General features: G+C 44.0%; 8 protein-coding genes across 8 annotated transcripts; 5 read left to right on the top strand and 3 right to left on the bottom strand.

Moving 5' to 3' along the window:
* The first annotated feature begins 309 nt into the window (after positions 1–309).
* BDB00DRAFT_399835 (S-adenosyl-L-methionine-dependent methyltransferase) lies at positions 310–3,011 on the top strand. Its single transcript, XM_053117241.1, has 11 exons — positions 310–378; positions 460–695; positions 815–1,020; positions 1,105–1,239; positions 1,319–1,535; positions 1,612–1,708; positions 1,775–2,012; positions 2,085–2,320; positions 2,397–2,499; positions 2,569–2,676; positions 2,748–3,011. Exons 1-11 carry the CDS (start codon positions 354–356, stop codon positions 2,917–2,919), a joined length of 1,773 nt encoding a protein of 590 aa, XP_052984998.1. The 5' UTR covers positions 310–353; the 3' UTR covers positions 2,920–3,011.
* Positions 3,012–3,103: 92 nt separating this feature from the next.
* On the top strand, positions 3,104–4,957 carry BDB00DRAFT_867351 (uncharacterized protein; the record flags this gene model as incomplete). The annotated part of the gene is made up of 3 exons (XM_053126335.1): positions 3,104–3,143; positions 3,272–4,671; positions 4,775–4,957. The coding sequence occupies 3 exons, from the start codon at positions 3,104–3,106 to the stop codon at positions 4,955–4,957; spliced, it is 1,623 nt and encodes a 540-aa protein (XP_052984997.1).
* A 3,293-nt stretch (positions 4,958–8,250) lies between these two features.
* BDB00DRAFT_754290 (F/Y rich C-terminus-domain-containing protein) lies at positions 8,251–8,796 on the bottom strand (the record flags this gene model as incomplete). The annotated part of the gene is made up of 1 exon (XM_053118751.1): positions 8,251–8,796. A coding segment is annotated over one exon (546 nt), but the record flags the coding sequence as incomplete, so codon positions are not given.
* A 3,171-nt stretch (positions 8,797–11,967) lies between these two features.
* Positions 11,968–12,967, top strand: BDB00DRAFT_754633 (uncharacterized protein; the record flags this gene model as incomplete). Its single annotated transcript, XM_053118777.1, has 4 exons — positions 11,968–12,063; positions 12,184–12,223; positions 12,292–12,349; positions 12,451–12,967. The coding sequence occupies 4 exons, from the start codon at positions 11,968–11,970 to the stop codon at positions 12,965–12,967; spliced, it is 711 nt and encodes a 236-aa protein (XP_052984995.1).
* A 460-nt stretch (positions 12,968–13,427) lies between these two features.
* On the bottom strand, positions 13,428–13,747 carry BDB00DRAFT_799276 (uncharacterized protein). The gene has a single exon (XM_053121675.1). The coding sequence runs from the start codon at positions 13,654–13,656 to the stop codon at positions 13,444–13,446; it is 213 nt and encodes a 70-aa protein (XP_052984994.1). The 5' UTR covers positions 13,657–13,747; the 3' UTR covers positions 13,428–13,443.
* Positions 13,748–16,387: 2,640 nt separating this feature from the next.
* BDB00DRAFT_799259 (peptidase S8/S53 domain-containing protein) lies at positions 16,388–18,272 on the top strand. Its single transcript, XM_053121674.1, has 4 exons — positions 16,388–16,793; positions 16,884–17,438; positions 17,511–17,703; positions 17,772–18,272. Exons 1-4 carry the CDS (start codon positions 16,431–16,433, stop codon positions 17,957–17,959), a joined length of 1,299 nt encoding a protein of 432 aa, XP_052984993.1. The 5' UTR covers positions 16,388–16,430; the 3' UTR covers positions 17,960–18,272.
* A 1,317-nt stretch (positions 18,273–19,589) lies between these two features.
* BDB00DRAFT_799255 (uncharacterized protein) lies at positions 19,590–20,383 on the top strand. Its single transcript, XM_053121673.1, has 3 exons — positions 19,590–19,610; positions 19,689–20,157; positions 20,230–20,383. The coding sequence occupies exons 2-3, from the start codon at positions 20,060–20,062 to the stop codon at positions 20,288–20,290; spliced, it is 159 nt and encodes a 52-aa protein (XP_052984992.1). The 5' UTR covers positions 19,590–19,610; positions 19,689–20,059; the 3' UTR covers positions 20,291–20,383.
* Positions 20,384–20,926: 543 nt separating this feature from the next.
* On the bottom strand, positions 20,927–22,532 carry BDB00DRAFT_783836 (HAD-like domain-containing protein; the record flags this gene model as incomplete). The annotated part of the gene is made up of 4 exons (XM_053120415.1): positions 20,927–21,022; positions 21,113–21,331; positions 21,408–21,665; positions 21,777–22,532. 4 exons carry the CDS (start codon positions 22,530–22,532, stop codon positions 20,927–20,929), a joined length of 1,329 nt encoding a protein of 442 aa, XP_052984991.1.
* Between the last annotated feature and the right edge of the window lie 2,115 nt (positions 22,533–24,647).

The raw sequence follows: 24,647 nt of genomic DNA, 5'->3' as shown, positions 1-24,647 counted from the left end.
AGAAAATAAAAAAGAAAGGAGGAAAAAGAGCTTGTAGCAACAACAGCGCATTTCGATATTTTGTAAAGACTTACGGATTGCCTGGTGTTTAATTTGTACGCACAGACTATCTTTCCACAAATGACGTGATGAACAGCAACGTACATATATCGGTTTTGAAGCAGCTATGCTGAAAATGTTGTTGATGGTGATGCTCAGCGTTATCATAGTTACAAGTTCTTGTTTGTTTAGCTAGACATGAACTTGCTAATGATAATACTCTGTGCGTAACCAAAGATAAAACGATTGGCTAAATTATTGGGTAAGTGTGCGAAATTTTCTGGGAGCTGCTGCTGCTGTCAACCCTTTTGCGCATGCTTCGTATACGATCTCTTTCTGGTAATAATCTTGAATAAGCTTTCTTGTTATAACGCCATTCAGAAACGTAGAAATGAAGACCAATCTAAACGAGTAATTTAGTCTTCCCTGTCGTTCGTTTGAAAAGGGCAATGTCCACGACTGCTGTTGCTACTACCGCCACTACTGCTACCACTTCTACTACTGGTGCCGAAGAGGCTTCTTCTCAGATCCACCGTGTCAAAGTACTCAATTTACCCACCCACGAAAACAGTGCTATCAAAAAGCTTCTTCAGTCACATGGCGTGGAACGATTTAAAAAGGCACCTAAATGGCGATACGCATTTATCAACTTTGAGGTACGCACAAAAAGAGCCTTTTGCAAGTATCTCCCTCTCTATATATGTTTTTGCAAAAGAGAGAGAAACAGAAAGAGTTGGCATATTGAGACTTGAGTCTCTAATATAATGAACAACAGAGCGAGGAAGCTGCTAGAGAAGCAATGAAAAAGTTAGAAGGCGTTGAGTTTAAGAAGAAGACTCTGACCTCAGAATATTCGGCTGTCAATAAAGCAGCGTTCCGAGAACGATTCCAGAATAAGCAAAAGGAAAGAACAGAGGAAGCCGAAAATGACACACGCACACCTGCAGAGCGATTGGCAGATCAAGTAACCCCACTTCACAGGTACTTGTATCGAGAATGAGGGATGATATATGAAATTTCGAGATATAGTCAGGATATTGATAACGATAATTATTCACATATAAGGGTTCCATATGAAGAACAATTGGCAAAGAAACACAAAACCAGTATTGCCCATTTGAACAAGTTTAAACGACGAATGACTCAGTTACAAGATCTAAATGATGCTAGCAAAGCCCAAATTGGATGGGCTTTTGAAAAGTAAGAGGTTTAGTGGATCTGGGTTGAGCGGGTGGGTGTTATAGACGGAAGACCTAATATTCGCCGGATATATTATAAGGAATGGATTGCCGTTTGAAGTATTGGATCCTATCGCATCACCCGAAATCAATGGCTATCGTACAAAATGCGAGTTTACTATCGGACGCAATCCAGAAAGCGAGCCTACTGTTGGTTTTTTACTTGGTCTATATCGACATGGCATCACATCCGTACTTGGCCCTGACGATTGTCTCCATGTACCCGATATCTCCAAGCGGATAGCGAGTGCCATGCAGGTAAGGGGTGATTACCTTCCTTTAACGCTCTTTCTGTCATATATAGTACTAAAACTGAATCTCCTATTGGCTCTAGGATTATGTTCGTGCATCTGAGTATCCAGTATATGACAGAGTGGATAAGGTTGGCGTATGGCGATCCATTATGGTGAAGGCACAAAAAACCGGTGATGGTAAATGTTTCTCATACTTGCTGCGAAACAATCAGTAAAACTAACTCTTTCTGTTTTCTGCATTAGTACTTATTCTGGTACAGCTCAAATCAATTGATCTTACTGAAGAGCAGCTAGCAAAGGAAAAGAAAAAGTTGATCGAATATTGGAGCAATTTTGCGAACAAGCCTGGGAACGAAAAGTTCAATGTGACGACATTACTCTTGCAAGTATGGAATGGCGATGCCAACGGTATTACGGAAAAGGGACACACAGAAATATTGATCGGTAATGGTTATGTATATGAAGAACTCTTGGGTTGCCGGTAAGTCTAATACTTGATGCTATCATATATGCGAGTGGGATCTATCAAGCAGAAAACTAAAAATTACAACAGGTTCCGCTTATCAAGCAGTGCGTTCTTTCAAGTGAACACACCTGCCACAGAATTGCTATATACCCAATGCGCCGAATGGTGCAACATTGACAAGAACAAAAAAACAACCTTATTGGACCTGTGTTGTGGTACAGGGGCAATCGGCATCACCATGGCCAAAAGCGTGGATCGCGTAATTGGTATTGAGATGATTGCTGATGCTATTGTTGACGCCAAAGCCAATGCCGAAATGAACAGTAAGTCTCAACTATCTCATATCATCCTGTCTCTCAATCCAATCCATCATTGCTAACGAACATCACTGTACTGTAGAAATTGTCAATGTTCAATACCACGCCAGCAAAGTTGAGGAACGAATTGATGTGGTCACCAACGAAAAGAACGAAGAAGTTGTGGCTGTCCTTGATCCACCAAGGTAAGGTATCAAGCTACTGGCAGTCTTCAAGGTTTGTTGCTATGATTACTTAAAATGTCTGTTCCATAGAAATGGTGTTCATAGCAGCGTAGTCCGTGCTGTTCGTGAGTCGCCCCAGATTCGTAAAGTCATATTTATCAGCTGTGATGCGAACCAGGCTTTGCAAAACTTTATCAGGTAAAACCGACCAGAAATGGAAAATCTAGCTGTTTTCCTCATACGAGCACTAACGCCGGGTTCATAAATAGCTTATGTCGCCCAACGTCCAACCGATTCAAGGGATTGCCTTTCCGACCGTCGCGAGCTGTGTCGATTGACTTGTTCCCGCATACTGAACATTGTGAGCTAATGATTGAATTTGTGCGCATCGATGAAGAGAAGGAGACGCACCACGAAGAAGCAACAAGCGAAAGGGCATAGGATAAAAGGGAAATGCCAAGTCTCCTTGGCGTGACTTGTGACGAGAGCTCAGCATCATCCGCAGTAAACCACAGCATGACAAAGCCGGGCTTTCTTTTCCTTTTCTTTTTCCTGCAACTTTCTCTTTAAACATTTATTTTTCTACTTCTCTTCCCCTTATTCTTCCTCGATACAGCACCTTGTCATGAGGTTCTTTGGCAACGTCGATAGAAAGGGGTACGAAGGTATAACGCTGTGTACTTGTATATATATATTCTGTAATATTGTTTTTAGTGAACCGTCATAGTAAACCAAAGAGAACGATCTTCTGTGTTTTTTTCTGTATGATTGAAAATATGAACCACAACAACAGCGCTCGACACAGAAGATTCTTCTGAAGCGAATGTTCCTCCCCCACCCTATTCAGCTGCTGAAAGGGACGAAGAGGCTTCAGCTCCCTCGTCTACCGATTTAAGAAAGGACTATCAATCCTTCGATGACTACCAGCCGTCACCACCACCACCATCATCATCGCAGTATCCTTACCACCAACAACAACAGCAGAAGCGAGTTCCCGATGCAGCCGTGTCATCATCGTCAAGTCCTACAGGCCCCGAAAGCAAAGTACAGCAGCCAGCTCATTCTGGAATATTCATGGGCGCCGGTGGACCGTCATGGGGAAAGAAACCCGGCGCTTCCAGCGGTGGTCATGGCAACGACAACGACTTGGGCTGGGGAAGACGACAAAGATGTGGTAGAGGTCGAAGAAACGGACGGCCTTGCTACATTCGCTCTTTTTGCCAAAAGCTCAAAGACCCCAGACGTCGAAACATCATCCTGGCGGGCTTTGTTAGTGGTGTTCTCTTTTTCATGTTCCTGACTCGTTTTATCTTCCCTGCCCTCTGGCACTCCGGCGACCATTGTTTCCGCGACGGATCCGCGATCTGGGATGCTCTTCCCGAACAGATCACCTTTGCAGATGCTGTTCGCGTCAATATCAACGGCGGTGTTGCCGGTGGTAAAATCCAACTCAAGCACAGCACGACCCAAGAAGGCATTGTCAGCACACGCGTTAATGTGGCGCCCAACGAGTTGATGAAACAGATGCAGTACAGCTTAGATCGTGTGGGTGGCGAAACCCAACTGTCGATTGACTTGCCTCAGCATGGCGGCTCCCACTTTTTCACATGCGTCTATGTGGACATGCAGATCTACATACCCATCGACGCCATATCTGTGTCTGTGTCTACTACCAATATGGAGATTGTCGCGGATGAGGAGCTTTTGGCAGAATCGCTGCAGCTCCAAACGTCGAATGCACGCATCAAACTTGATGGTGGATGGCGTGGTGAAAAAGTCAAACTTCAAACAAAGAATGCCGCATTGGATATCCGCGGATCATCGTCGTCCCTGCATGCTAAAGATTCTATTGACTTGCAGACATCCAACGGTGCTATCCGCTTGGATGGTGCTGATACAATTACCGGTGCCATCCGTTTGACATCATCTAATGGTCGTATTGCGACCCGAGACACGCATGCGGCAAGTTTGCTTGACGTGTCAACATCGAATGCCCGTGTGACTTTGGAGCGTACAACAGCACCCACCGTGGTTGCTCGCACGAGCAATGGCCGCGTTGCATTGAAACATGTCACTGCTGATGACTCCTTGGTCGTACAAACATCAAACGGATCGATCCGTGCTCAAGTCGAAGGCTCCGAACATGTCCAAGCAACTTTCCAATCCTCCAACGGTAAAATAAGAGTCAATATGGTAACGTACAATAGTCTGAAATCTCTACTTTTATTATGTATAGATCTACTTTTAGCTGTTGATTAGATATCACCTTCTTCTAAACAACTGTTCTCTATATTAGCCTCGACAGTTTATTGGTCCTTTCAAGGTCATCTCATCTTCTGCAAAGGTGGCCGTCTCTGGAAATGACGTTACGCTTGAATCTGACAGACCCTATGAAAAGATTGGCTACAGAACCAGTAAAGAAGCCGAAGGTTTTGTTAACATTCATACATCAAATTCCCGCGCCAAGCTTATATTTTAAAGCACTTGCTGTTGTAATAGCCCCTTTCTTTCTATGCTTTACGTTTGGGAAATGTTTGATTCTACACTTTATGTACACCTTTGTGTCTACCTTTTCCCTCTTCTTCTTTTCTATTGGAACGAATAATATTACTTACCCCTTTTATAGCTTTTCTTCTCTTCATTGCGAATAAGCCGTGTATGTCACCATTGCTTCTAGTATGTATATTGTGCTTTGCTGATTTTATCTCAAAGGCCGAAGCTGAAACATGTAGTACAGGAAAACGACAAAAGAATATTCGACATGTTTATGCCCGCTAGGTGTGAGACAGATAGCGGAGGACATGTCGCTTCTTTTTTGTTGCTGGGTAGGATTCCTCCCTTAACGTATAAAATAGGCTTCTATACTTGTTCCAATGGTTCTTTTTTCCTCTTTCATTGGATAACTCCATTTTACTTTACATGCAAAATTTTAAACCTAAACATCACGGTATAACAAAGAAGCGATTAAAATCCTCTGCATCTTTTATATGCGAATAGCTTGTAGTGTCGTGGTAGTGATTGATATTAAAGTGGACATTTTTCTTCCAATTAGAGGATCCATACTTTAACACACCAACAGCAAGAAAGGGCAGGAGTAACAGCAGGAGCAGCAGCGAGAATTCTCATAATTATTCACAGCAGGCCCAAAACCGGTTAACCGATACAGTCAATGGAGCAGTAGAAGAGGAACACGATGATGAGGAACAGAACGAGGAACAAAGTTCAGCATCATCTCCCAATCTATGGCGCCGATTGATTTTTTTTTAAAAGGTATCTATTTACCACCTCGGGACTCAGTACTCGATCAATGCGTACGCGACGAAGTAAGAATCTGGTTCCCTAAATACCACCCTTATTCCACTTCACGACAATAAACATTACATCTCTATTAAATTGTAGGCCACGTTGAAAATGGTGTAATACAAATCCAGCGTTCTTCTCCGGACGATTCTGACACTGGTGGTGTCATTATACCAAGCGTAAACAGATATCCTGCCAAATTGTAACGCGAGGTAACCACTATCCTGACAAGGTGGGTGCACTTGCTCTTATCACTGCCAAACCGATAAATATTACAAAGTACTACTGTATCCATGTCTCTAAATTCATATGGATATGTCTGTTCCTTCCAACTATGCACGTACGGTAGCCATTAAAACACACAATATGGAGTTCATTGTCAACGATGATATTTTCTCTGAGTTGATACCTAAATGGATACTCTCGAATTAAGCACTGAAAATGCATCCACTCGATTCAACGGCTGCAGCACCCGAACATGGTATGGCAAAGAAAACATGCTCAGCATCACATATAGAGAACTACACTATCATGGTGGTGCGACAGAGTCAGTGCACCAAAGAATGTCTCACTACTTGATTCGGCTCTATGACTTCGACTCTATCCACGTATATACACTTGATGCACCTAATTATAAACATTTCGGCAAGACATTAATGTAACAGCGATTGGTCAGCATAATAGTACCATGATTACTATGCAAAGGCAGCTCGAAAAATACATGTTCAAACGAACCGCGACGATAAAGAAGAAGTATAAGCAGGTTGCGAACGGTACAAATACGGCAGATGCAAATACACTAGGTGGTGGTGTGTATGCTCAGCTATTGGTCGGATCCGAGCATGTCAATGCCTCCTTCGAGTCAGTTAAAAGCTCAGTAGAGGGTTTCATGGTGTGTAGGACTCGAGAGTGCCGTGCATATATCAATTGTTTCCATATTTGATGGAATAGCACCATACTAAGTCTTGGTTACTGTAATAGCCCGTCGAGTACATTTGAAGCGAAACCAGAAATTTCACGAGCCACAGACAGCACAAACGACCAAGAAAATGTCAAGGATGATAATGATCTTATTTTCAAAGTGGACAAGTACGATGAGAAAGCCGGGTTCATAAATAACAAAGATCCAGGCTCTGGGCCTGTTTCCGTGGGTTTCTGTCATTTCAGAAGCCAGTCTTGCTTTTGTTGTAGACAAGGACAGCTGACTACAACATACGTAGCTACTCAGTTGATTACTATGTATGTAGTAATAGTACTGTAAATTGTACTAACGTAGCACACCGTACCATTTAATCTATTTGGTACAGTAGCAATCTTCGGCGAGATGGCTCAAAGATAATAATATTAGCAACTTCTTTCGTGAGGTATAATGCAAAATGGCTGGATGTTCCATTACAAGATAGTACATAATGGTTGTCTTAATATGCAAGAAAGAAAAGAGGTCTTGAAATAGAAGAGCAAAAGAGCCGGGGTTCTTGATTACGGGGTAATGAAAGTTGGCGTCGCAAAGGTGAAAGAAAGTTCAAGAGAAAGTATAGTACATAATTCAGAAAGGGGATGATGTATATAATGGGATGATATCAGTAATGGTTGTGTGTATCGATGAGGATAATAATAATAAAGAAATGTAGTATAGAAGCATCTATACATTCGTGTTTATGATGAATTACTATGTATACGATAGATATAATATGTTCGTGGTTGAAGAAAACGGTAGTGGGAAAGAAGGCAAGTACAAGATGTTTGTAATGGGGGATGGGGCGGAGAAAAAGGAAGAAGGCCAAATGAAGGTCGAGAACAAGTTTGGCTTGTTTACAGGCCATCGTTGTCGCTATGTAATTGGTCTACTTCGTCATCATCATAGTACACTTTAACAGGAGAAGGCGATGCAGGCTGAAGTAAGCTGCTGATCGAGTGCGGGTTGGTTGAGCGACGGTATTGCTGATCATGTCGATGATGATGATGATGATAGGAAGGGGGAGGCAGAGAAGGAGGAGGTGAAACGTCAAATTCGTTTTCGTCGTCATATGGATCGTGGGGGTGATTGCTAATCGAATATGGCCGCTGGTGTGACGATGAAGATGATGACGATGGTGGTGACGATTGTTGTTGTCGTCCTTGAGCACCTTCTGTTTGATGGAAGTATGGTTGTTGTTGACGATGATGACGATAGTGCAAATCCGCGTCAGCATCAGTACCACTAGCAGCAGTGGCAACGGCAGCACCTGTGGCAATAAAATCAGTCATAGTGACGCCTCCAGAAGGACCGTTATCATCGTCATCGTCATCATGGTGATGCTGATGAGGAGGAGAGGGCAAAGGGGTGGTAGTAGCAGTAGCAGCAATAATGGTAGTTGAAGATCTGTTGTATTGCTTTGGAATGGTGGCACCTGGGCGTACGTTGGCGTTTCCCATTTGTTCCAGATTGCCACGTTTCTTCTGTGCAGCAGCCATGACCCCCTTTGCGGCGCGCGGTTCCATTTCCTCAAAATTTTGGCGTACATAGTAGCGCAATTTATCAGCATTGGGCAGATCCTGGATCATCTTGGCGATGGTTGGATGCTTGAAGCCATAATAGTCGGGCCCACTGGCTGAATTGGAATGCTCGCGGTGACGGATCTCGTTACTGCGCCGGACCACGACCGTCCAAGCGCCGGTGGCCGAGTTGGCAATGATGGGTTGGTCCGGCATGTCTGCTGCAACAATATGAAACCGGGGCCCGTCGCCACCGTCCAAGATGGTAGACACAATGCTCGTGTTGCTGTGTGGGTTAATCATGCTTGGATAGGTCCGTTCAACCGTGAATCCGACTGGGAAAATGTAGCGCTCGTTGTGGAATGCATCGCGGTCATGGACGATCTTGCCCAGCTTGACGACGGTCAGGACACCAATTTGCTGGGGTAATTTGACATTTCCATTTTCGTCCCGGTCGACAGGTTGCACGCGACGTGTCTTGGTCACTGCGCGTGACATTTTCGACCGTTTGGGCGGTGCCGATGCTGAGACTGTGCTGCTCATTGTGCTTGGGCTAGCATCGTCGTTGTTGTTGTCTTGGCTACTACTAGCATTGCTGTTGTCACGTCGTCGCCGATGAAGGTCAGGATAAGCTTGTTGTTCTTGCTCTTGAGCCACTGAGGATTGCTGCAGCCGTGACAATGTTTTTGTTATTGTTCTGGTCTTGCTGTAGCCTCGTTTGTGCTGATGGAAATGACGCTGCTGCTGATCGGCAGTCAGTTGTTGAACATGCGGGTGATAGATTTCCCCGTCAACCGAAGCCTTTCTTCTTATTCTTCTTGTCAGCGACATTGGTGAATGTGTTGGTAACAGAATATCATCGTCGTCATTGTCATCGTATTCGTCGGAGGAAGATGTGTCTACTTCCACTGTGCCCATTTGTGCAATGTTATCCAGCAGTACACTGGTCAAGGAGAAGGAAATCAGTATTCAAGAAAAGCCAAGAAGTTCGGTGGTGTATCTAAACGGGAAAAACAGGGAAATTAAACTCACTTGCGTTCCATCATCAACAGGCGGACTTTTCTTTTCGCTTGCGAATATTCTCTTGATATCGACTCGTTCTCCTATACCCAACCAGTGGTCATCCCCGGCAAAAGAAAAAGGATGATTGAGTGACATGGCTTGCCGCGATGATGTGTTTGGGGGGGGGGGAGAGGATGTGCGTGGACGAATGATGCGGAGGACCGAGCAAACAAGGGTGATGATGTTGTTCGTCACGTTATTACAGTACACACAATCATTTACCTCCATCATGGCCTTGAGTTTCCGCTTGAGCTGCTTGTACTTTTCTTCAGTAATGCTGTTCTGGGCAGCAGCAGACAGCGACAAGGACTCTGTCTTCTTTCTTGCCTGGGCAGGGGCAGTGGAGTTGCTGGTGTTGATTGGTGACGTTGGCGGGTGTCGCTGTTGCTGCAACGCAGCTGTTGAGCTGGTTGATGCACAAGAGAAGGCCATTGTTTTTGTCTGACAACAGCGTTTTAGCGTATAAGTACAGTAGTCTGCGGTGGGGGAGAGGAGAAGAAGGAAGTAGTAGTGGTTGTGAGAAAGGGGAAGAGTATGTGTGTGTGTGTGTGTGTGTGTGTGTGTGTGTGTGGGAAAAAAGCAATCAAGAAAGCGAAAAAGAGAAAAAGAAAGAAAGAAGAGAGAGAGAAAGGAGTGGGTGCAAGACAAGAAGACCAGAGCAGAGCAGAGCAGAGGAGAAGGGAGAGAGAGAGTCTGGAAGATGCTTTGATACGCTTCTCGATTGGCCCTTCTCCTCTCTTCTTGAATCCCAAAGTAACGTGCCTCTCCTTCCCTTTCTGTATTTCCGCCGCCACTCTTCTTCTATCTTGCCGACCGACCTTTCTCTTCTTTCCTACCAATCACCCCACCCTCTTGGCCCACTTGCAAGCGCTTTTTAAATGGAGCCAATCACAAAATGTCGCGACACTTCATTACCATGCTACTTGATCAAGACTTGGCCACAATGCTGCCGACATGCTATTGTATTTTGCATGGCCTTCTATCCCTATCTGGTAACTCTTCCGTCCGGTTCCGTTGTTGGCTGGCTGGGCGGAAGGCGTGCGCGGCCAATTGCTGCCTTGCTTCTTTGCTGCTCCCTGAGAATATTCTACCCTTGATGCAGCACAGGGCTCTAACGACATCACTTGAACCCTGCGTCTTTGATTGGCTCCGCTACAAAAAAATCTTCCTTTTTGTTCCACTGCGGATACATCTGGAAGGTGACTCATGCACTGCATGTGCAGTGTACACTCACGACAACATAAGGCCACATGTGGAGACATCAATAGCTTCTACGGTGGTAGTACAAAGACCACACTGAATGAACGAACTTTGACTTTGTGCCCACTACTGGAAACGTAGCAATTTGATCTCTACGATCCACGCAACAGCTGAGACGATATCAGTCATCGTCGTTGTGTCGTCGACAAGATACAGGCATGTGTATCCCATTGTTATCCATCTTTTTCTGCCTAGAAAAGACACCTCCTTACTCGTTCAAAAGCAAAAGGCTCCCAGAGATGGCTCTAAACCCTACAGTCCTGATGCTGCTTATCAACGAGTGGAAAGCTATATTACGTAATAACTTTATATGAGCGTGCGCATTATGTACAAGGGCCCTTCCCGAAAATCCTCTTTTGCATACTTTATACATAACAGCACAGCTGCTCTATTAACCATTTTTCTCGTCAACTTTTCCTTACCGCCTGCGAGGCACGATCAATCTTTATTCGACGACGTTGATCGTTTGCACTAGTCAACACGAAGCACTTTTCGAGGATCGTAAGATGCTACTAGAGCTGCTTTTGGCAGAGCCTAAGCGAATTCGCTCTATCCACCTGTTTGCTGCAGGGTCCCATCTGGCAGCCGCATAGCACTACTGTCCTAGCTAAGCGTCAATATTATCTGATGAGCAATAAGACAGACTTGTTTTCTTAGTCGTCCTCCCCAACCATCATGTACCATCCAAAAGGCTGTTCCAAAAATTAATATTGGGTCTTTAACCTCGTCTTTAGACCTAAAGAACTACACGCAGGGTACTTGCCCTCCTTTGACAAGGCAAGCAGCACAAAAGCGTGACAGCAGTAGGATGTATTATTCTACTACTAGGAAAAGTGGTAAGTACAGGATATGCCAGATGGACCCACCAACGTCAGTACCTGTAAAGCTGCTCATACTTGGCCAATTCACTTGTTGATCTATATCGCAACAACTCATTCGGAATTGTATATAGCATGCATTGTTGGGTTATTGCAACATTCAGCTGCTCCAGTACACAGGTGCACTGACCACCAACGTACCTGAAAAATTAAGCGGAGACATGCACGTGAAACAATGCGCCACAGCAGCGCCCATGACTATATGAAGAGGATGAGAGAGGCGACGAGAGAGAAGCACATTCATAAAGATAGAGAAGTCGTCTAACTACTGTATGAAACATGCTCTCAGCTCAACAAAGATTTACCATATGCAAAAGTCTTTCCTAGCAATACTGACTAGCTCAAAGACAAGTATATCCAATGCTCACTTATTTAGAACTTACTGACAACATGCTGAAAAAAGAGCGCCGTGGTGTGACTTGATTCTCTTTTTTGCCGCATGCGAGGTCCAAGCTTCTTTCTTCACTTCCCCTTCTTGGCCGGACTCTTGTATTCTTTCAGAAACAACTGTGACATGGGGAAAAAAAGAAAGAACAAACCGATGCGCCCTTGGTGCTGGTACTGCGAAAAGGATTTCGAGGATGACAAAGTATTGGTGAATCACCAACGGGTGAGTACACTTATTGCTTGAAGAAAGGGATTGTGGACGCTTTTGACAAATCTGACACATAAATATACAATGGCACAACGCGTATTTCCTTTTTTTTTATCTTTTCTATAATATTTAAAGGCAAAACATTTCCAATGCGAAGTATGCGGCAAACGTCTAAGTATGTTTTCTTTTCGTGAAAAATCAGTGTTAAAAGGGTGCCCCACAATAACGCTATTTTTTATTCAGCTACGGCAGGTGGAATGGCAGTTCATGCGCAGCAAGTTCATAAAGTCACAATCGACCAGTAAATGTCTTTAAGCAAAGCAAAATAACTTGAGAAAAAGCGACGGAGAGAGCTTGCTAGGAGAAGGTCATTTAACATAATCAAATCCACGTATTTCATAGTGTTCCAAACGCTTTACCAGGACGTGAAACACTCGATATTGAAATATTCGGCATGGAGGGAATTCCTCCCGAGGATTTTGCCGCATACGAGTTGAAAAAATCGGGTGGTGGTAATACTAGCAAGAAGGCCAACACGGGCGGAAGCGGTAATGGTCAGTATACTGAGTTGACACCAGAACAATTCCAGCAGCAGCTCGCTTTGCACAAGGCTGTAACGGGCAGCACTCCTCCTACTGCACCTCCTCCTCCTGGTGTCCCAAGGTCTGTTACAGCAAACCCTCCACAACAACAGCTACCCTATTCTTTCTTTCCACCACCACAACCACCGTATCCTTCTTCAACCGTAAGCGCACCTCCACCATTCCCACTTCCCGCGGGATCTCCCGGCGCTGCCGCTCCTTTTGGAGGTCCTCCATATGGCCATTTTCACGGCTATCCTCCTCCACCGCCAGGACTACGCCAGCAAGCGCCATTACCTCCACACCAGCCATACACATTCCGTCCTCCTCCAGGGTAAGTTTTGTTTTTGGTTACCATTCATATACGAAACTGGGTGGTTTTTTTTATCTGAACAACACAAAAAACAAAATAATCACTAGCATATCTAGAGCATCCGCGTATCCTGGACCACCAAATCAATGGCGTGGACCACCACCGCCAATTTTGCCACCTGGTGCCATGCCACCACATGCACCAGGAACACCACAGCAGCAGCAGCAGCAACCTAAACAGATCTCACCTCAAACTACTGAAACAGGCAATGGGCCATCACCACCGGCAATCCAGCAACAACAGCAACCACAGGCAGGTCCTCCTCTAAGTAGCTATAATTCCCCACACACTGGCTACTCTGCTGGTGGATACGACTATAATGCTGCTCAACCAACCACAGCTTACGGTGAAGGCGCGGCTATGCAATCCACAGCCTCTGTGCCTGTTAGAGGTAAAAAGAAAGCGTCCGAGGCTGTCCTCATTTACAGCGATAACGAGATTTCACCCGTAGGTTTTACTTTTTATTTTTTTTTTGGGGAAGAAAGATGTGTGAAATTGCAGACAAACGTGTTTATGCATTATGTTTGGTTTTCTTTCGCTTGTACATGTTTTATGTTTTTCCAGGATGAACGAAGAGCTCAGTTGGAACGACATCGTGTGGTGGAGGTAGCGTGAAGTGCCGGTAAACAATACATATAGTAACAACTTATGCATCTTATCTTTCCTCAATGCAATCACGGGCACTGCCAACAAAAAGCGTAATTTTTAACTGGATCTTTTCAGAGAGTTTCTTCATATCGTGTGCGTGCGGCTGTAAGAGCGAGGGAGGGGGAGAAGGCACATGGGAGTGTCCATATCTTGTGATGGTTCGTGCAGAATATCAGACCAAAATGATTTTTCAGGGTAAGAACGATGTAATATTCTATAAGTTTTGAAAGCTTTTAAATAGTTCTTTTATATGGACATGTCACTATTAACTTTTCGTTTTGCGAAGAGCAATACAGCTGTGGAAAAAGGCCGAGGCACTTCTCTGCGTGAACATGAAATATTTGCTGGCGTGACGACAACTAAGGTCGAGGAACTGCATATATGAAACAGTAATGCTGCGCATCAACTTTGCGACCCTGTATTAAAATGATGCGCGTATTATGCTATCTGCCGAGAGTCCTCTGTTCCTGTTGCAGATCCGTCCTTGTGTAATTTGTTGGATCTTGAACAGTGCGCCTGTCTACGCACACACTTATCCAGCCAACTATAAAATAAATTAATATTGGGGAGGACCAACTCATATTCCCTGTATGTTAGGCGTTCCGATATGTTCAAAAATCTTGAAGTGCTTTTAAATGCTTTTGAATGGGTTCAAAGTGCCACAAATGTATCTAAAGGCGTCCAAAATGGGTTAAAAGCATTTTACACTTTGGGATAAGGAGATCAAAGTATCAAACTGATCAAGTCAAAGACGTTTATTCGCAGCTCCCAGTCGTGATGGCAGAGCGTCTGACTCCAATGGAGAAGATCTGTAGCTCGGATCCTAACTCGCCACGATCAAGAGATATTAATGCTCTCAAAGTGATGTAATCTACAATATCTGTCGACTGTCCTGTTTCTGCTGAGTCCACTTGATCCCCCATCTGGTTTCTCTCTCTCCGTTTCTCCTCCATGGGCCACGAACCGAAACTGGTCAGCAGCCATGCCCTGAAGGGATAAAGGCTAATAAAGTCTAGATTAATATGGAACTGTCAATACTGCAAAAGGTTGGTCTATTAGTAGCGCTAGCAAAAAGGCCCCTCTGCCTTAGTCGCGATTTAGTGAACGGTGTATTCAACGAGAGAGTTCTATCGCTAGACCATGGGACTTACTGTCTGTCCAACATAGAAAAAGGTCCATTATATGCGTCGTCACTATAGTGCCGCGACGACCGAGACCATAGCAAATGCCACAGCAGTGTGCGGCTTATGTACATTTATGCACACTTTTTTTTCCTATTATGATTAGACTGCCGTTGTAGCAAACCTTAAGAAAAACTATAAACGTATGAGTGCATTCAAGGACTCATCTGTGAAACAGCAAAAGGAACGAACAAATACATGCTTGTCTGTGCTTTCGAAACGCGAATAGCTACCGATGATCAGCAGCAAGAACGAAAGGAAAACGAGGTTGTTCTTGGTACCGTGCTGATCATAGGAGGAGAATTTAAGTTTCCGGCGACGGCAATAAGAATGGATGACGCAGCTGCAGGTGGATACGCTCTCGGTCTAAACAGTGAGGAAAAATGCTTTGTAGATCTGTTGACTGTGCATCCTAAATACCCTAGAAAAGGTATTGCCAAGTCTTTGCTGCCGACTGCATTTTGCCACGCTAGACTTGGTTTGGTGTTTGAAACAAATGGAGCAATCCTGGCCTATTATCGGAAAATTGGATATTGGCGTTATAAAGCATACAGATCTCCAATTGCCTCAAGATAGAGATTCGGTCTGTCTCATGGTTAAGAAAGATCTGGACGGCATAGAAAAACACAAATTCTAGTAATTTACTCGTAGATTCTGTAATTTCTTGTGGCAGTAACAAGGAGAATAAGTAAAATATGTACCTGATGCAGAAAGTCGTTCCTACCAATATTTTGTCAATGCTCACCCCTTCCAGTGTTGTTACAGATAATTCCAAACCTTGATTATTTTTTCCCATGAGACACAGAAAGAGATAGTGGAATACAATTCATCAATGCTGTGAGGTTACTAGGGTGGTATCCCATAGAAATATCGTCTATGGTGGCATCAAGTTTGTGATAAATGCGAACGCCCTCCTCCTTGTTCTTGACGCCTTTTCGTGTATCCAAACGTGCAATAATTTAGATTGCTCAGCTTCCTGTGTTGCTGATTTTCAAGTAGAAAATATTATGCAGAAATGTATGTTCTAGAATATGTGTATTTGTTTCAATATGGGTAAAGCGAATCGATGCGATGCTGTACTAGAGCAGATGCTTCTCCTATGCCGCATGGATGTGTACATCCATTTAATTTCCCGACCTATCAAAGGAAATCGAGCGTACGTATACCGTTATCATCTGCATATATAGCCGAATTAAGCGCATGGGAAAACAGAGGGATTGATAGAGTCAGGCTAAGAAATGGCTGAGGGAAGAGTCGCCATTCTTTGTATGACCATACAATCTTCGTTGGTTTTGGGTAAGGATCAAGCAATGGCACTGCAAGAAGTCAAGGGAGAAAGCCACTATAGCATGGCAACAATGCGCAAAACGTTAAGGATGAAACGGCGACAACAGCAGTAGTGTCCCCCTGACCCGTTGGGAAGAAAGGATTCCAGGGCCAGCGCCATGCGTGCATCAATTTGAAACAAAAGAAAGCGATGTGATTCGTCATGAAAGTTCCGACGGACGCACGATAAAAGACGTTGACGTATTTCATTACTGTTCTCGCACGCTTCTCTTTTACTTTCACTTTTTCCATTCCCAAAACACAACCCGAATCATGGTCAAACTCAATATTCTTACTTCCTCTGTCTTGCTGCTTGCTGGCTTTGCAAATGCTTTGCCCACACTCGACGATTGGCTCTCTTCCGATGCCGAATTAGCCCCTCTGTTTCACTCTCCTGAAGCCGAGACCATTAGCGATTCGTACATTGTCGTTTTAAAGGACCACGTTGACATGACTGCTGCTCAGTCGCATTGCCACTGGGTCAGCAGTTTTGCCAAGCGAGACGAGTCCTTGATTGAATATCTTGACGCCGATGCTGCGGCTGGTATCAAGCTGACGTACGACTCACCCGGCTGGCGTGGCTACGCAGGCAAATTCTCCCCGGAAACACTGCATCATATCCGTAGCTCTCCTGAGGTAATGTTATAACTGCTATCATGAAACGTTTAAAGAGAATAACAAAGGAGATTAAAGCTCAACATGGAAATGAATGATTTTGGATATCAGGTGGCCTACGTTGAAAAAGATTCGATCATGTATGCGTCAGAGCTGCAGCGCAACGCACCCTGGGGTCTTTCTCGCATTGCCCACCGAGGCGAGCTGACGCTTCGGACCTTCAACAAGTACTCCTATGATGAAAATGGCGGCGAGGGTGTCAAGGTCTTTGTCATCGATACCGGTATCAACGTTGATCATCACGATTTCCATGGCCGCGCAAGCTGGGGCGCCACTTTTGCCAAGGATGGCGATACCGACGGCAACGGTCACGGATCGCACTGTGCCGGTACAATTTCCGGCCAGCGCTTTGGTGTCGCCAAGAAGGCCAATCCAGTCGCTGTCAAGGTCTTGAGCGCTCAGGGTTCCGGTAGCAACTCGGAAGTTTTGGCCGGTATCAACTGGGCTGTGGAGCAGCATCAGATTGATGCCGCCGCTGCCAAGAAGAATGGCAGCAAGTACAAGGGAGCTGTTGCAAACATGTCGCTCGGTGGCGGCAAGTCCCGTGCCTTGGATCAAGCAGTCAACAATGCTGTTGATGCTGGAGTTATCTTTTCCGTTGCTGCTGTAAGTGTAATCCTAAGCAACAACCACAGCATGACATAGTGGTCGTGTTCTAACGCTCTACCTCTTACCCAGGGCAATGATAACCGTGACGCATGCAAGTACTCGCCTGCTGCTGCTGAGAATGCCATCACTGTTGGTGCCACGAACTTGCGTGACGAACGTGCATACTTCTCAAACTATGGCGAGTGTGTCGATGTCTTTGCGCCTGGTCAGGATATCATGTCTGTCTGGAACACCAGCCCCTACAGCACAATGACCATCTCTGGTAAGAAATTTTAGTCCAAGTTGGATGGCTTGTAGGCGGTTTCACTAACACCTCGATTGAATCTGCAGGTACATCCATGGCTGCACCTCACGTTGCTGGTTTGGCTGCCTACTTCTTGAGCTTAGAAGAAGGCGAGAATGTCACACCGAAAATGATCAAGGATAAGATCATTGAGTTTGGCACTTCTGGCAAGCTTGGTAACATTCCAAGCAAGACGCCCAACTTGATTGTCTTCAACAACTTCAGCACCGCTTAAGAATTGTCGCATTCTTCCGTCGACCATACATCTTTCTTTCTTCCCCCAAATCCCGGCTATTGAAAGGTTACTTTTCTGTATACATTTTGTCCATTTTTTCCCCTGTACTGTTTTTCTTTTCCTTTCTTTTACTCTTTTGTGTTGATTTTAAAGTAAGGTACAATTTCAGAAGAGCCACCGTGTTTGAGACTTTTTCCTTGAGGGGCTTTCTTCTTTTGAACTATATAAACGTGTGAAACTCATCTTTGTCCGTTGCTTTTATTTTTTCGCTACATGTTTCAGTGTTGCGATATACAAACAAGCGAATTAGCGTGTGCGCACTAGATCAATCCGCTGGGATTGACTCCGAATCAATATGATTGTGTAACTCTGTGCAAAACCTGTTTTTTTCAGCAAGCAACATTAATGACCCATGCAGTCAACTCTCCAGTTGTAAAGCTTCATCGAATTGATGTGATGTCAGCCCTCGAATATCTCTCTTTGAAATCGTTGTCGCTGCTACCGATGATAGCTTGACCTTGCTTGGCAACGTAAGCACGTTATGACATATTTATCTCTATGAATTTCGAAATATAACTGATGTTGGCGTGGTGAAACTCGTTGATAAGGCAACTGAGCCGGGAAACTCGAAGATTGGATGGTGTGGCTGGAGCAAGCAGCGACTAAGAGCCGATGTTCAAGGCTACGCTTACTACGAATGCATATATGCCTTCTTGTTATTGTGCACTTTTTGATTTCTATCTTATTCATATGTCTATTATAATACTTGCATTGCTATAGAGAGCCTTGATACAGGGCGTTAGTTATGTAATTAGAGCAACCGAGCATTCAGATCACATGGTTTACGTAACGCCTTTCACTATCACAGTTTCTCACAACAGTCAAGCAACCCTCAAGTATCACAATTAAACGAATATATACCATGGCGGCACATCCGCAAGCAGGGCTTCCAATGTTTACCTTCTACATGCCAACCACGGTCAAACTTCCAGGGGATCTTTACAACTATGATGCTGCATACGGCAACAAGATACATCGTCAAATGATTCTTAGTCGCTGTGGCTTGATCTGTAAAGCCGCCAAGTAGGTACTTGGAGTTCTAGTTGGCATATCCCTAGTAGCACATCGTTATTGCTGACCTGCCGGGATTCATCTAGGTAAGATCCAATCACAGACACCAATAATAATTACAACAAAAAGTTGAGCAACACAGGGCGTGCGTACTGTATTTACTATCGAAGAAAAGTAAGGATTCATGACATTCTCAATGACTCGACTGCTAAAAGAGAAACTACACACTCTGTCTTTTGCAACATGCATCATGCAAGATGTCAGAGTTGTACGAAAGTTGGTTGTTTTAGGAAAAGCGCCAAAATCAGAAAGCAAACGTATCATCATCTTGCATCTAGACACACAGGTCACTCTTGAAAACAGACCAAAGCAAAGCAGTCAAACCATATCCTGTCATGACCTATAGGCTATCATGTATAGGATGGCACGAAAAACAACCGCCTGGACCCTCCAAACTTAGAGAAATGTTAGAGCAAGTATTCGTTGTTGCCTCTCGCTTCCTTTTCGTTGCATGGTTGCTGTTGTTGTTTCTGAAGGTATTACAATACGACAGAGTAACGTCACATGTCTTGGTATTTTGGTGAGTACACACCTGCATTGTGACTGAAACAGTATGTATTATCATTGCAACTAATGCTAGTCGTACGATGATAAACAGGGCAAGTAGAAGAGAATCTCCTCTAACCTGACTACATTAACTTATTCCCGACATAAAAGGCTAATCATCAATCTCTCAAACAAAGCATACCTTATGCGGAAATGAAGGAACGTATATCGCGCTTGAACGGGATCGTCGCTCGCTTCTTCCGTTTTCTCGAGGGGACGATTATATTACGCAAACCGTTTTTTAGAACAGCGCCGAAGGGAAATGGCTGATGTTGTATAATCACTTTTGCATGGCATTGTCGTTGATTTCCCGCCAAGGCTTTCTTTTATATTTCTCCCCAGTTCTTTTTGGTTCTTGGCCTCTTTCTTTCACTTTTATTTTTCTTCCTTTGTTTATCAAAAAGAGTTGTTTTTTCTACAAACATGGTCGGTGATTGCTGCTTGATAATCATCATCTTACTTTTACCTCCTCTCGGTGTCTTCCTTATGCGCGGATGCCATGCTGACTTTTGGATCAACATGTAAGCTATCTGTTTTGCTTACTTTTATGAGTGCATCTATACTGATAGTGCTGTGTGCTGCTTCAATAACAGATGTTTGACGATCCTTGGTTATCTTCCTGGTAAGAGATGTCATGGCTCGGATGGAAAATGAATGCTATGACGATTACAGTAGTGATTAGCAGGCGTAACGAGGTTATTTATTTATTTCTCTGCGTTTTATAGGCCATTTGCACGCGTTTTACGTTATGATCAAGGAAAGAGAAGCAAGACAGTTTGAAGGCAGAGATATACAGCCACCCCAGCAGGGCGGTTACGGCGCAGTACCCCAAAACGCTTAAAACCAACACACTTTGTCGTGCGTACACTATAGACTCTCTGCTATTTTCCTTTTACCCACATCATCAATTTGTATTATGTGTATTCCCTCGAGTTTGATCACTGTATGTATACACAAGCCTGGGATTAGTACAGAATATATAGGCTTTCTTTAGCCCATACAGTTTATGCAATCTTAATCCTTGTATTCCCACAAAGGCGAAAACTTTAACCGACCTGGAAAAAATCATTTTCTTGGATTCTAATATGTAAGGGGGCCATTAAATGAAAGGTTGCCTTTGCAGGTGTGCTCGTGTTTCTATTATACAGTAGGGCGATGATGATATTATAGTAGGATTTCTTTTCTTTTAAATTTATCTATACAAATGTTATGCATTGGTTCTGTCCCTTTCTTCTGTTTAAATGGTGACCAGATGTATGCGTTACGTTGGGGATAGGACGAGAAAAGGAGCTAATAGTCCGAGCTCAACTGCTCCAAGTCTTGATCAGAGAAACCCAGCAAAGTGAGCACATAGACCAAGCTCTTTTGGTTGATACGGGAGGGAGCCTAAGAAAGGTAATTGCTTAGCATTAGAGTTTCTTGGACCTTTCATATCCACGCACAACACGCCCGGCAAGATTCCTGCTTCCTTTTTACCTGTTCCTGTACACGGGGCTTGGCATTGAAAGCAATGCCCAGACCCGCCTTATTCAGCATCCATAGATCATTGGCACCATCACCTACAGCAATCACTTGTTTGGGTGTAACGCCTTCAGCTTGAGCAATCACATCCAACAGTTCAGCTTTACGGATACCATCCACAACAGGACCCACCGTTTCACCCGTAAACGTCTTGCCGTCGGCCGATACCTTGAGCTATGTGTATAATTGATCGTAACAAATCAAAAGCATCAGCCCCGATCCTTCCTCTTTTGGGCCTGCTGTAATTTACCTGGTTAGCAAATGCATAATCCAAACCAAGCTCAGCTTTGACATAACGAGCAAGTGGAATGAAACCGCCGCTGATCACAGCAAGCTTGAATCCGAGTTTCTTCAAAGCGCGGCACAAGAAATGGGCACCCTCAGTAAACGTCAAGCTTTCCTTGACCTTTTCAAGCACATCGACACTGGTGCCATTCAACAAGGCTACACGACGACGAAGCGACTCCTTGAAATCAATTTCTCCATTCATTGCAGCTTCCGTGATGGCCTATAGGAAAAGACGATTCGCATATAGATAGGCACATTCATAAGTACCATTCCTGCTACCTAACTACTGGTGCATTTATTCACACCTCCCTCCCACTTGATATGTACTTACTGCAACTTGATCCACCACACCAGCATGACGAGCAATCTCATCGATAACCTCTTGACGAATCAACGTGGAATCCATATCAAAGACAACTAAACGCTTGTTTTTGCGGAACACATCATCGGGTTGCAAGGCGATATCCGTTCCATGGCTTGCCGACATTTCAAACAGGTCAGTTCGCAACTGATTCATGTCGGCCGAGCTGGGGACACTCAAGCGGAAATCTGCGCATGATAGCGTGTCGCCACCCTTGTTCAGACGGGACAATTTCTCGACAGAGATACGATAACGTAAACAAAACTGGGTCCAGTCGTTCAAAAAGGAAGGCTGCAAACCATTCTGATTCAAGATACTAGCAGCATACTTGATACGGTTTGAATAAGGTGCTTCTTCAAGGGAGGGTGGGATATGGATATCGCCCTTGGGGCCAATGCGGTGTGCTTGTTGGTTGTGACGGACAGGTGGTTCAGTTGCTTGGGTATCAGGCACATCGTAGGTCAATGTAGCGTCCCACTTGGCAGCAGCTTCAGCCAGGTCAGTAAAAATGGCATTACTTTCGGACCGTAAGGTGATTAGAACGCCAAAAGTGACATGGTGGTAGAGACGCGAAAGCATGCAATCGTTAATGTCGCAAGGGTGCTTGGCAAGGCATTCGAGCACAGCACCAACAATGTCAGTGCCGTGTGGGCCTGCCATGGACACCAAGACCTTTTGATTGAGCATGGCCTTCGGTGGTGGTGAAGTCACTGCTGCAGTCGACATATTTATATATTTCGCTCCTCGTGGTTGTGTGTACAGGTTCGCTGCTCTTATTGAGTTGAAGGACCCAAAAAGCTTGTCAACAATAAAAAAAAGTAAATCAGATGGATAGCCAATAGATTTGTTGATTTATATGCACGCCCAGCATCTCTTAGTTGAGTCATAGCTAAAATACAATCGAAAAAATTCTTTCAGCACCACAGCAATCCGACAAAGCACGAGGGTTATTTGGTACGCTTAAAAGCATTCCTGCAAAAGAACTTTACGATCCTCTTCCGTTGATCTATACCTTGTAAGATGATCCGTCTTTTTTCGGCTATCACAAAAACCTTGAAAGGACCAGTTTCCGTATTTGTAATTTTGAGCGATTGTTTTGGCTCACGTGAAACCTCCCCTTTCTACTTTGTTCCTAATATGACCCTGCTCTTCTGACGCTATTTCACTATCAGGCTTTGTGACGAATTTCAGCAAGCCTTTTTCCTTTGGTGTTTTTGCTCAGTACCGTTTAGACGCTTTCACCTTCGTATAAAATATCTTTTAACACAAAAACACTGACCACAGCGGCACAATACCACCATAGACAAGATAATTAGATGACATTCAGGCTTGTCCTACGATTGTTGGTCTTGTTCTCTCGCTATTCTTTTAATAGAACATGCGGCGACACCACAATGAGAACCAGCTGTAGTAGGAGTTACCAATTGCCTATTCTTATTCAATAGAAAGCTAAACGATAGAACTAACCCGACTGAAGTTGTTTAAAATACACATGTTATACCCGGGGTGATACATCATGGTACTGCAACCTCGTTCTCTGTAAAGGTTGAAGGTCTCCCTGTTATCCGCTTTCCTTACCCTTTACCTTGCCACGAATCCAGAACAACTTGGTTCGCTCGTCATAGTGTACATTATTAATATGAGCGACGACCAGGCTAAGTGAAAGTTTATATTGCACTTTTGACTTAATTTCCTGTCAGCAACATACCTTTCTTCTATTAAGCCCACACATACTTGTAGCTATAAAAATGACGATCACTATCGGCCAACTGCAGCGACTGTCGTTCCATTAGCCCAAGATACAGACTCAGTCCGAAAATAGGTAGCTTACATAGCGTCAAGATTAGTGAAGAAGCGCCTGTCATTTATACGATCAAACAAGGCAAAATCGATATACTTGCGAATGATCCTTGGTCCTGTCGTCTGTCATAGCAGCTTTCCAAAGTTAGCAATAAACGGTTGTGCAAATCTTGGAAATATCACCGTATGCTGACGAGCCACGGCACTCCAACTAATATATGTATGGGAGAAAAAGACGAAATATAACAGGAGAAAAAAGAAGGCACTAGTATACATAGTTTTCTTGGTGCTTGTTTCTTATCTACAAATTCGTATATATTCGCACCTATAGATATAACACTGATAAAAGCTCAAATGATGTCTACCAAATGATGTGCGGACTAGTAATTACTGTATACCATTTGTGTGTAGGGTTGTTCTGTCAGAAGAAAGTGCTTGTTTGCTTCATGTACAGTACCGATAACTAATAGCCTAACCAGGGAAGCAACACAGCAGCATGAACGTCACGACTCGATACCGGTAAGGGTGCTTGTTGTCGCTGTTGCTGGCTCACGATTATACATTCCGTTTCTCACATTTTATCAGATCTATAATCATATATTTATGTAAAGTATACACATCATCACCAAGATATTTGATCAGATCATCCTTTCTCTCTGCTTGGTTTTATTTAGTCTCGGGTAGATTGTATGTTTCAGGACTTAATTATTGGTGAGTACATACGCAATACATAGTGTTATCTTACTGCCTCAATCTATTGCTGTCATCACAGAGAATGGAGTACCTAGAAGATGCATTACATACCTTTCTAAAAGTTACAAAACAAATGAAATTGAATTCTAATGATAAAAATTAAACTGTAATAACATTAATGGGGTTTCATAGTGAAAAATTATTAAAAGGCTGTTTTGAAGAAACAAATGGATAGTTAGAATATAGAGATAAATATTAGACCAACGCTCGACAAATGGCTTTACTACAGGCAAGCGAAAGCAGCAGCATATGCTTGAGCTATGGTCGAACTGGCTTGGCTCACACGTA

This window comes from Zychaea mexicana, assembly GCF_025766255.1.
Source record: "Zychaea mexicana strain RSA 1403 chromosome Unknown BDB00scaffold_4, whole genome shotgun sequence".
Classification (NCBI taxonomy): Eukaryota; Fungi; Mucoromycota; class Mucoromycetes; order Mucorales; family Lichtheimiaceae; genus Zychaea; species Zychaea mexicana.
The sequence above is the reverse complement of the archived record's forward strand: the minus strand, read 5'-3'. Positions and strand labels throughout refer to the sequence as shown.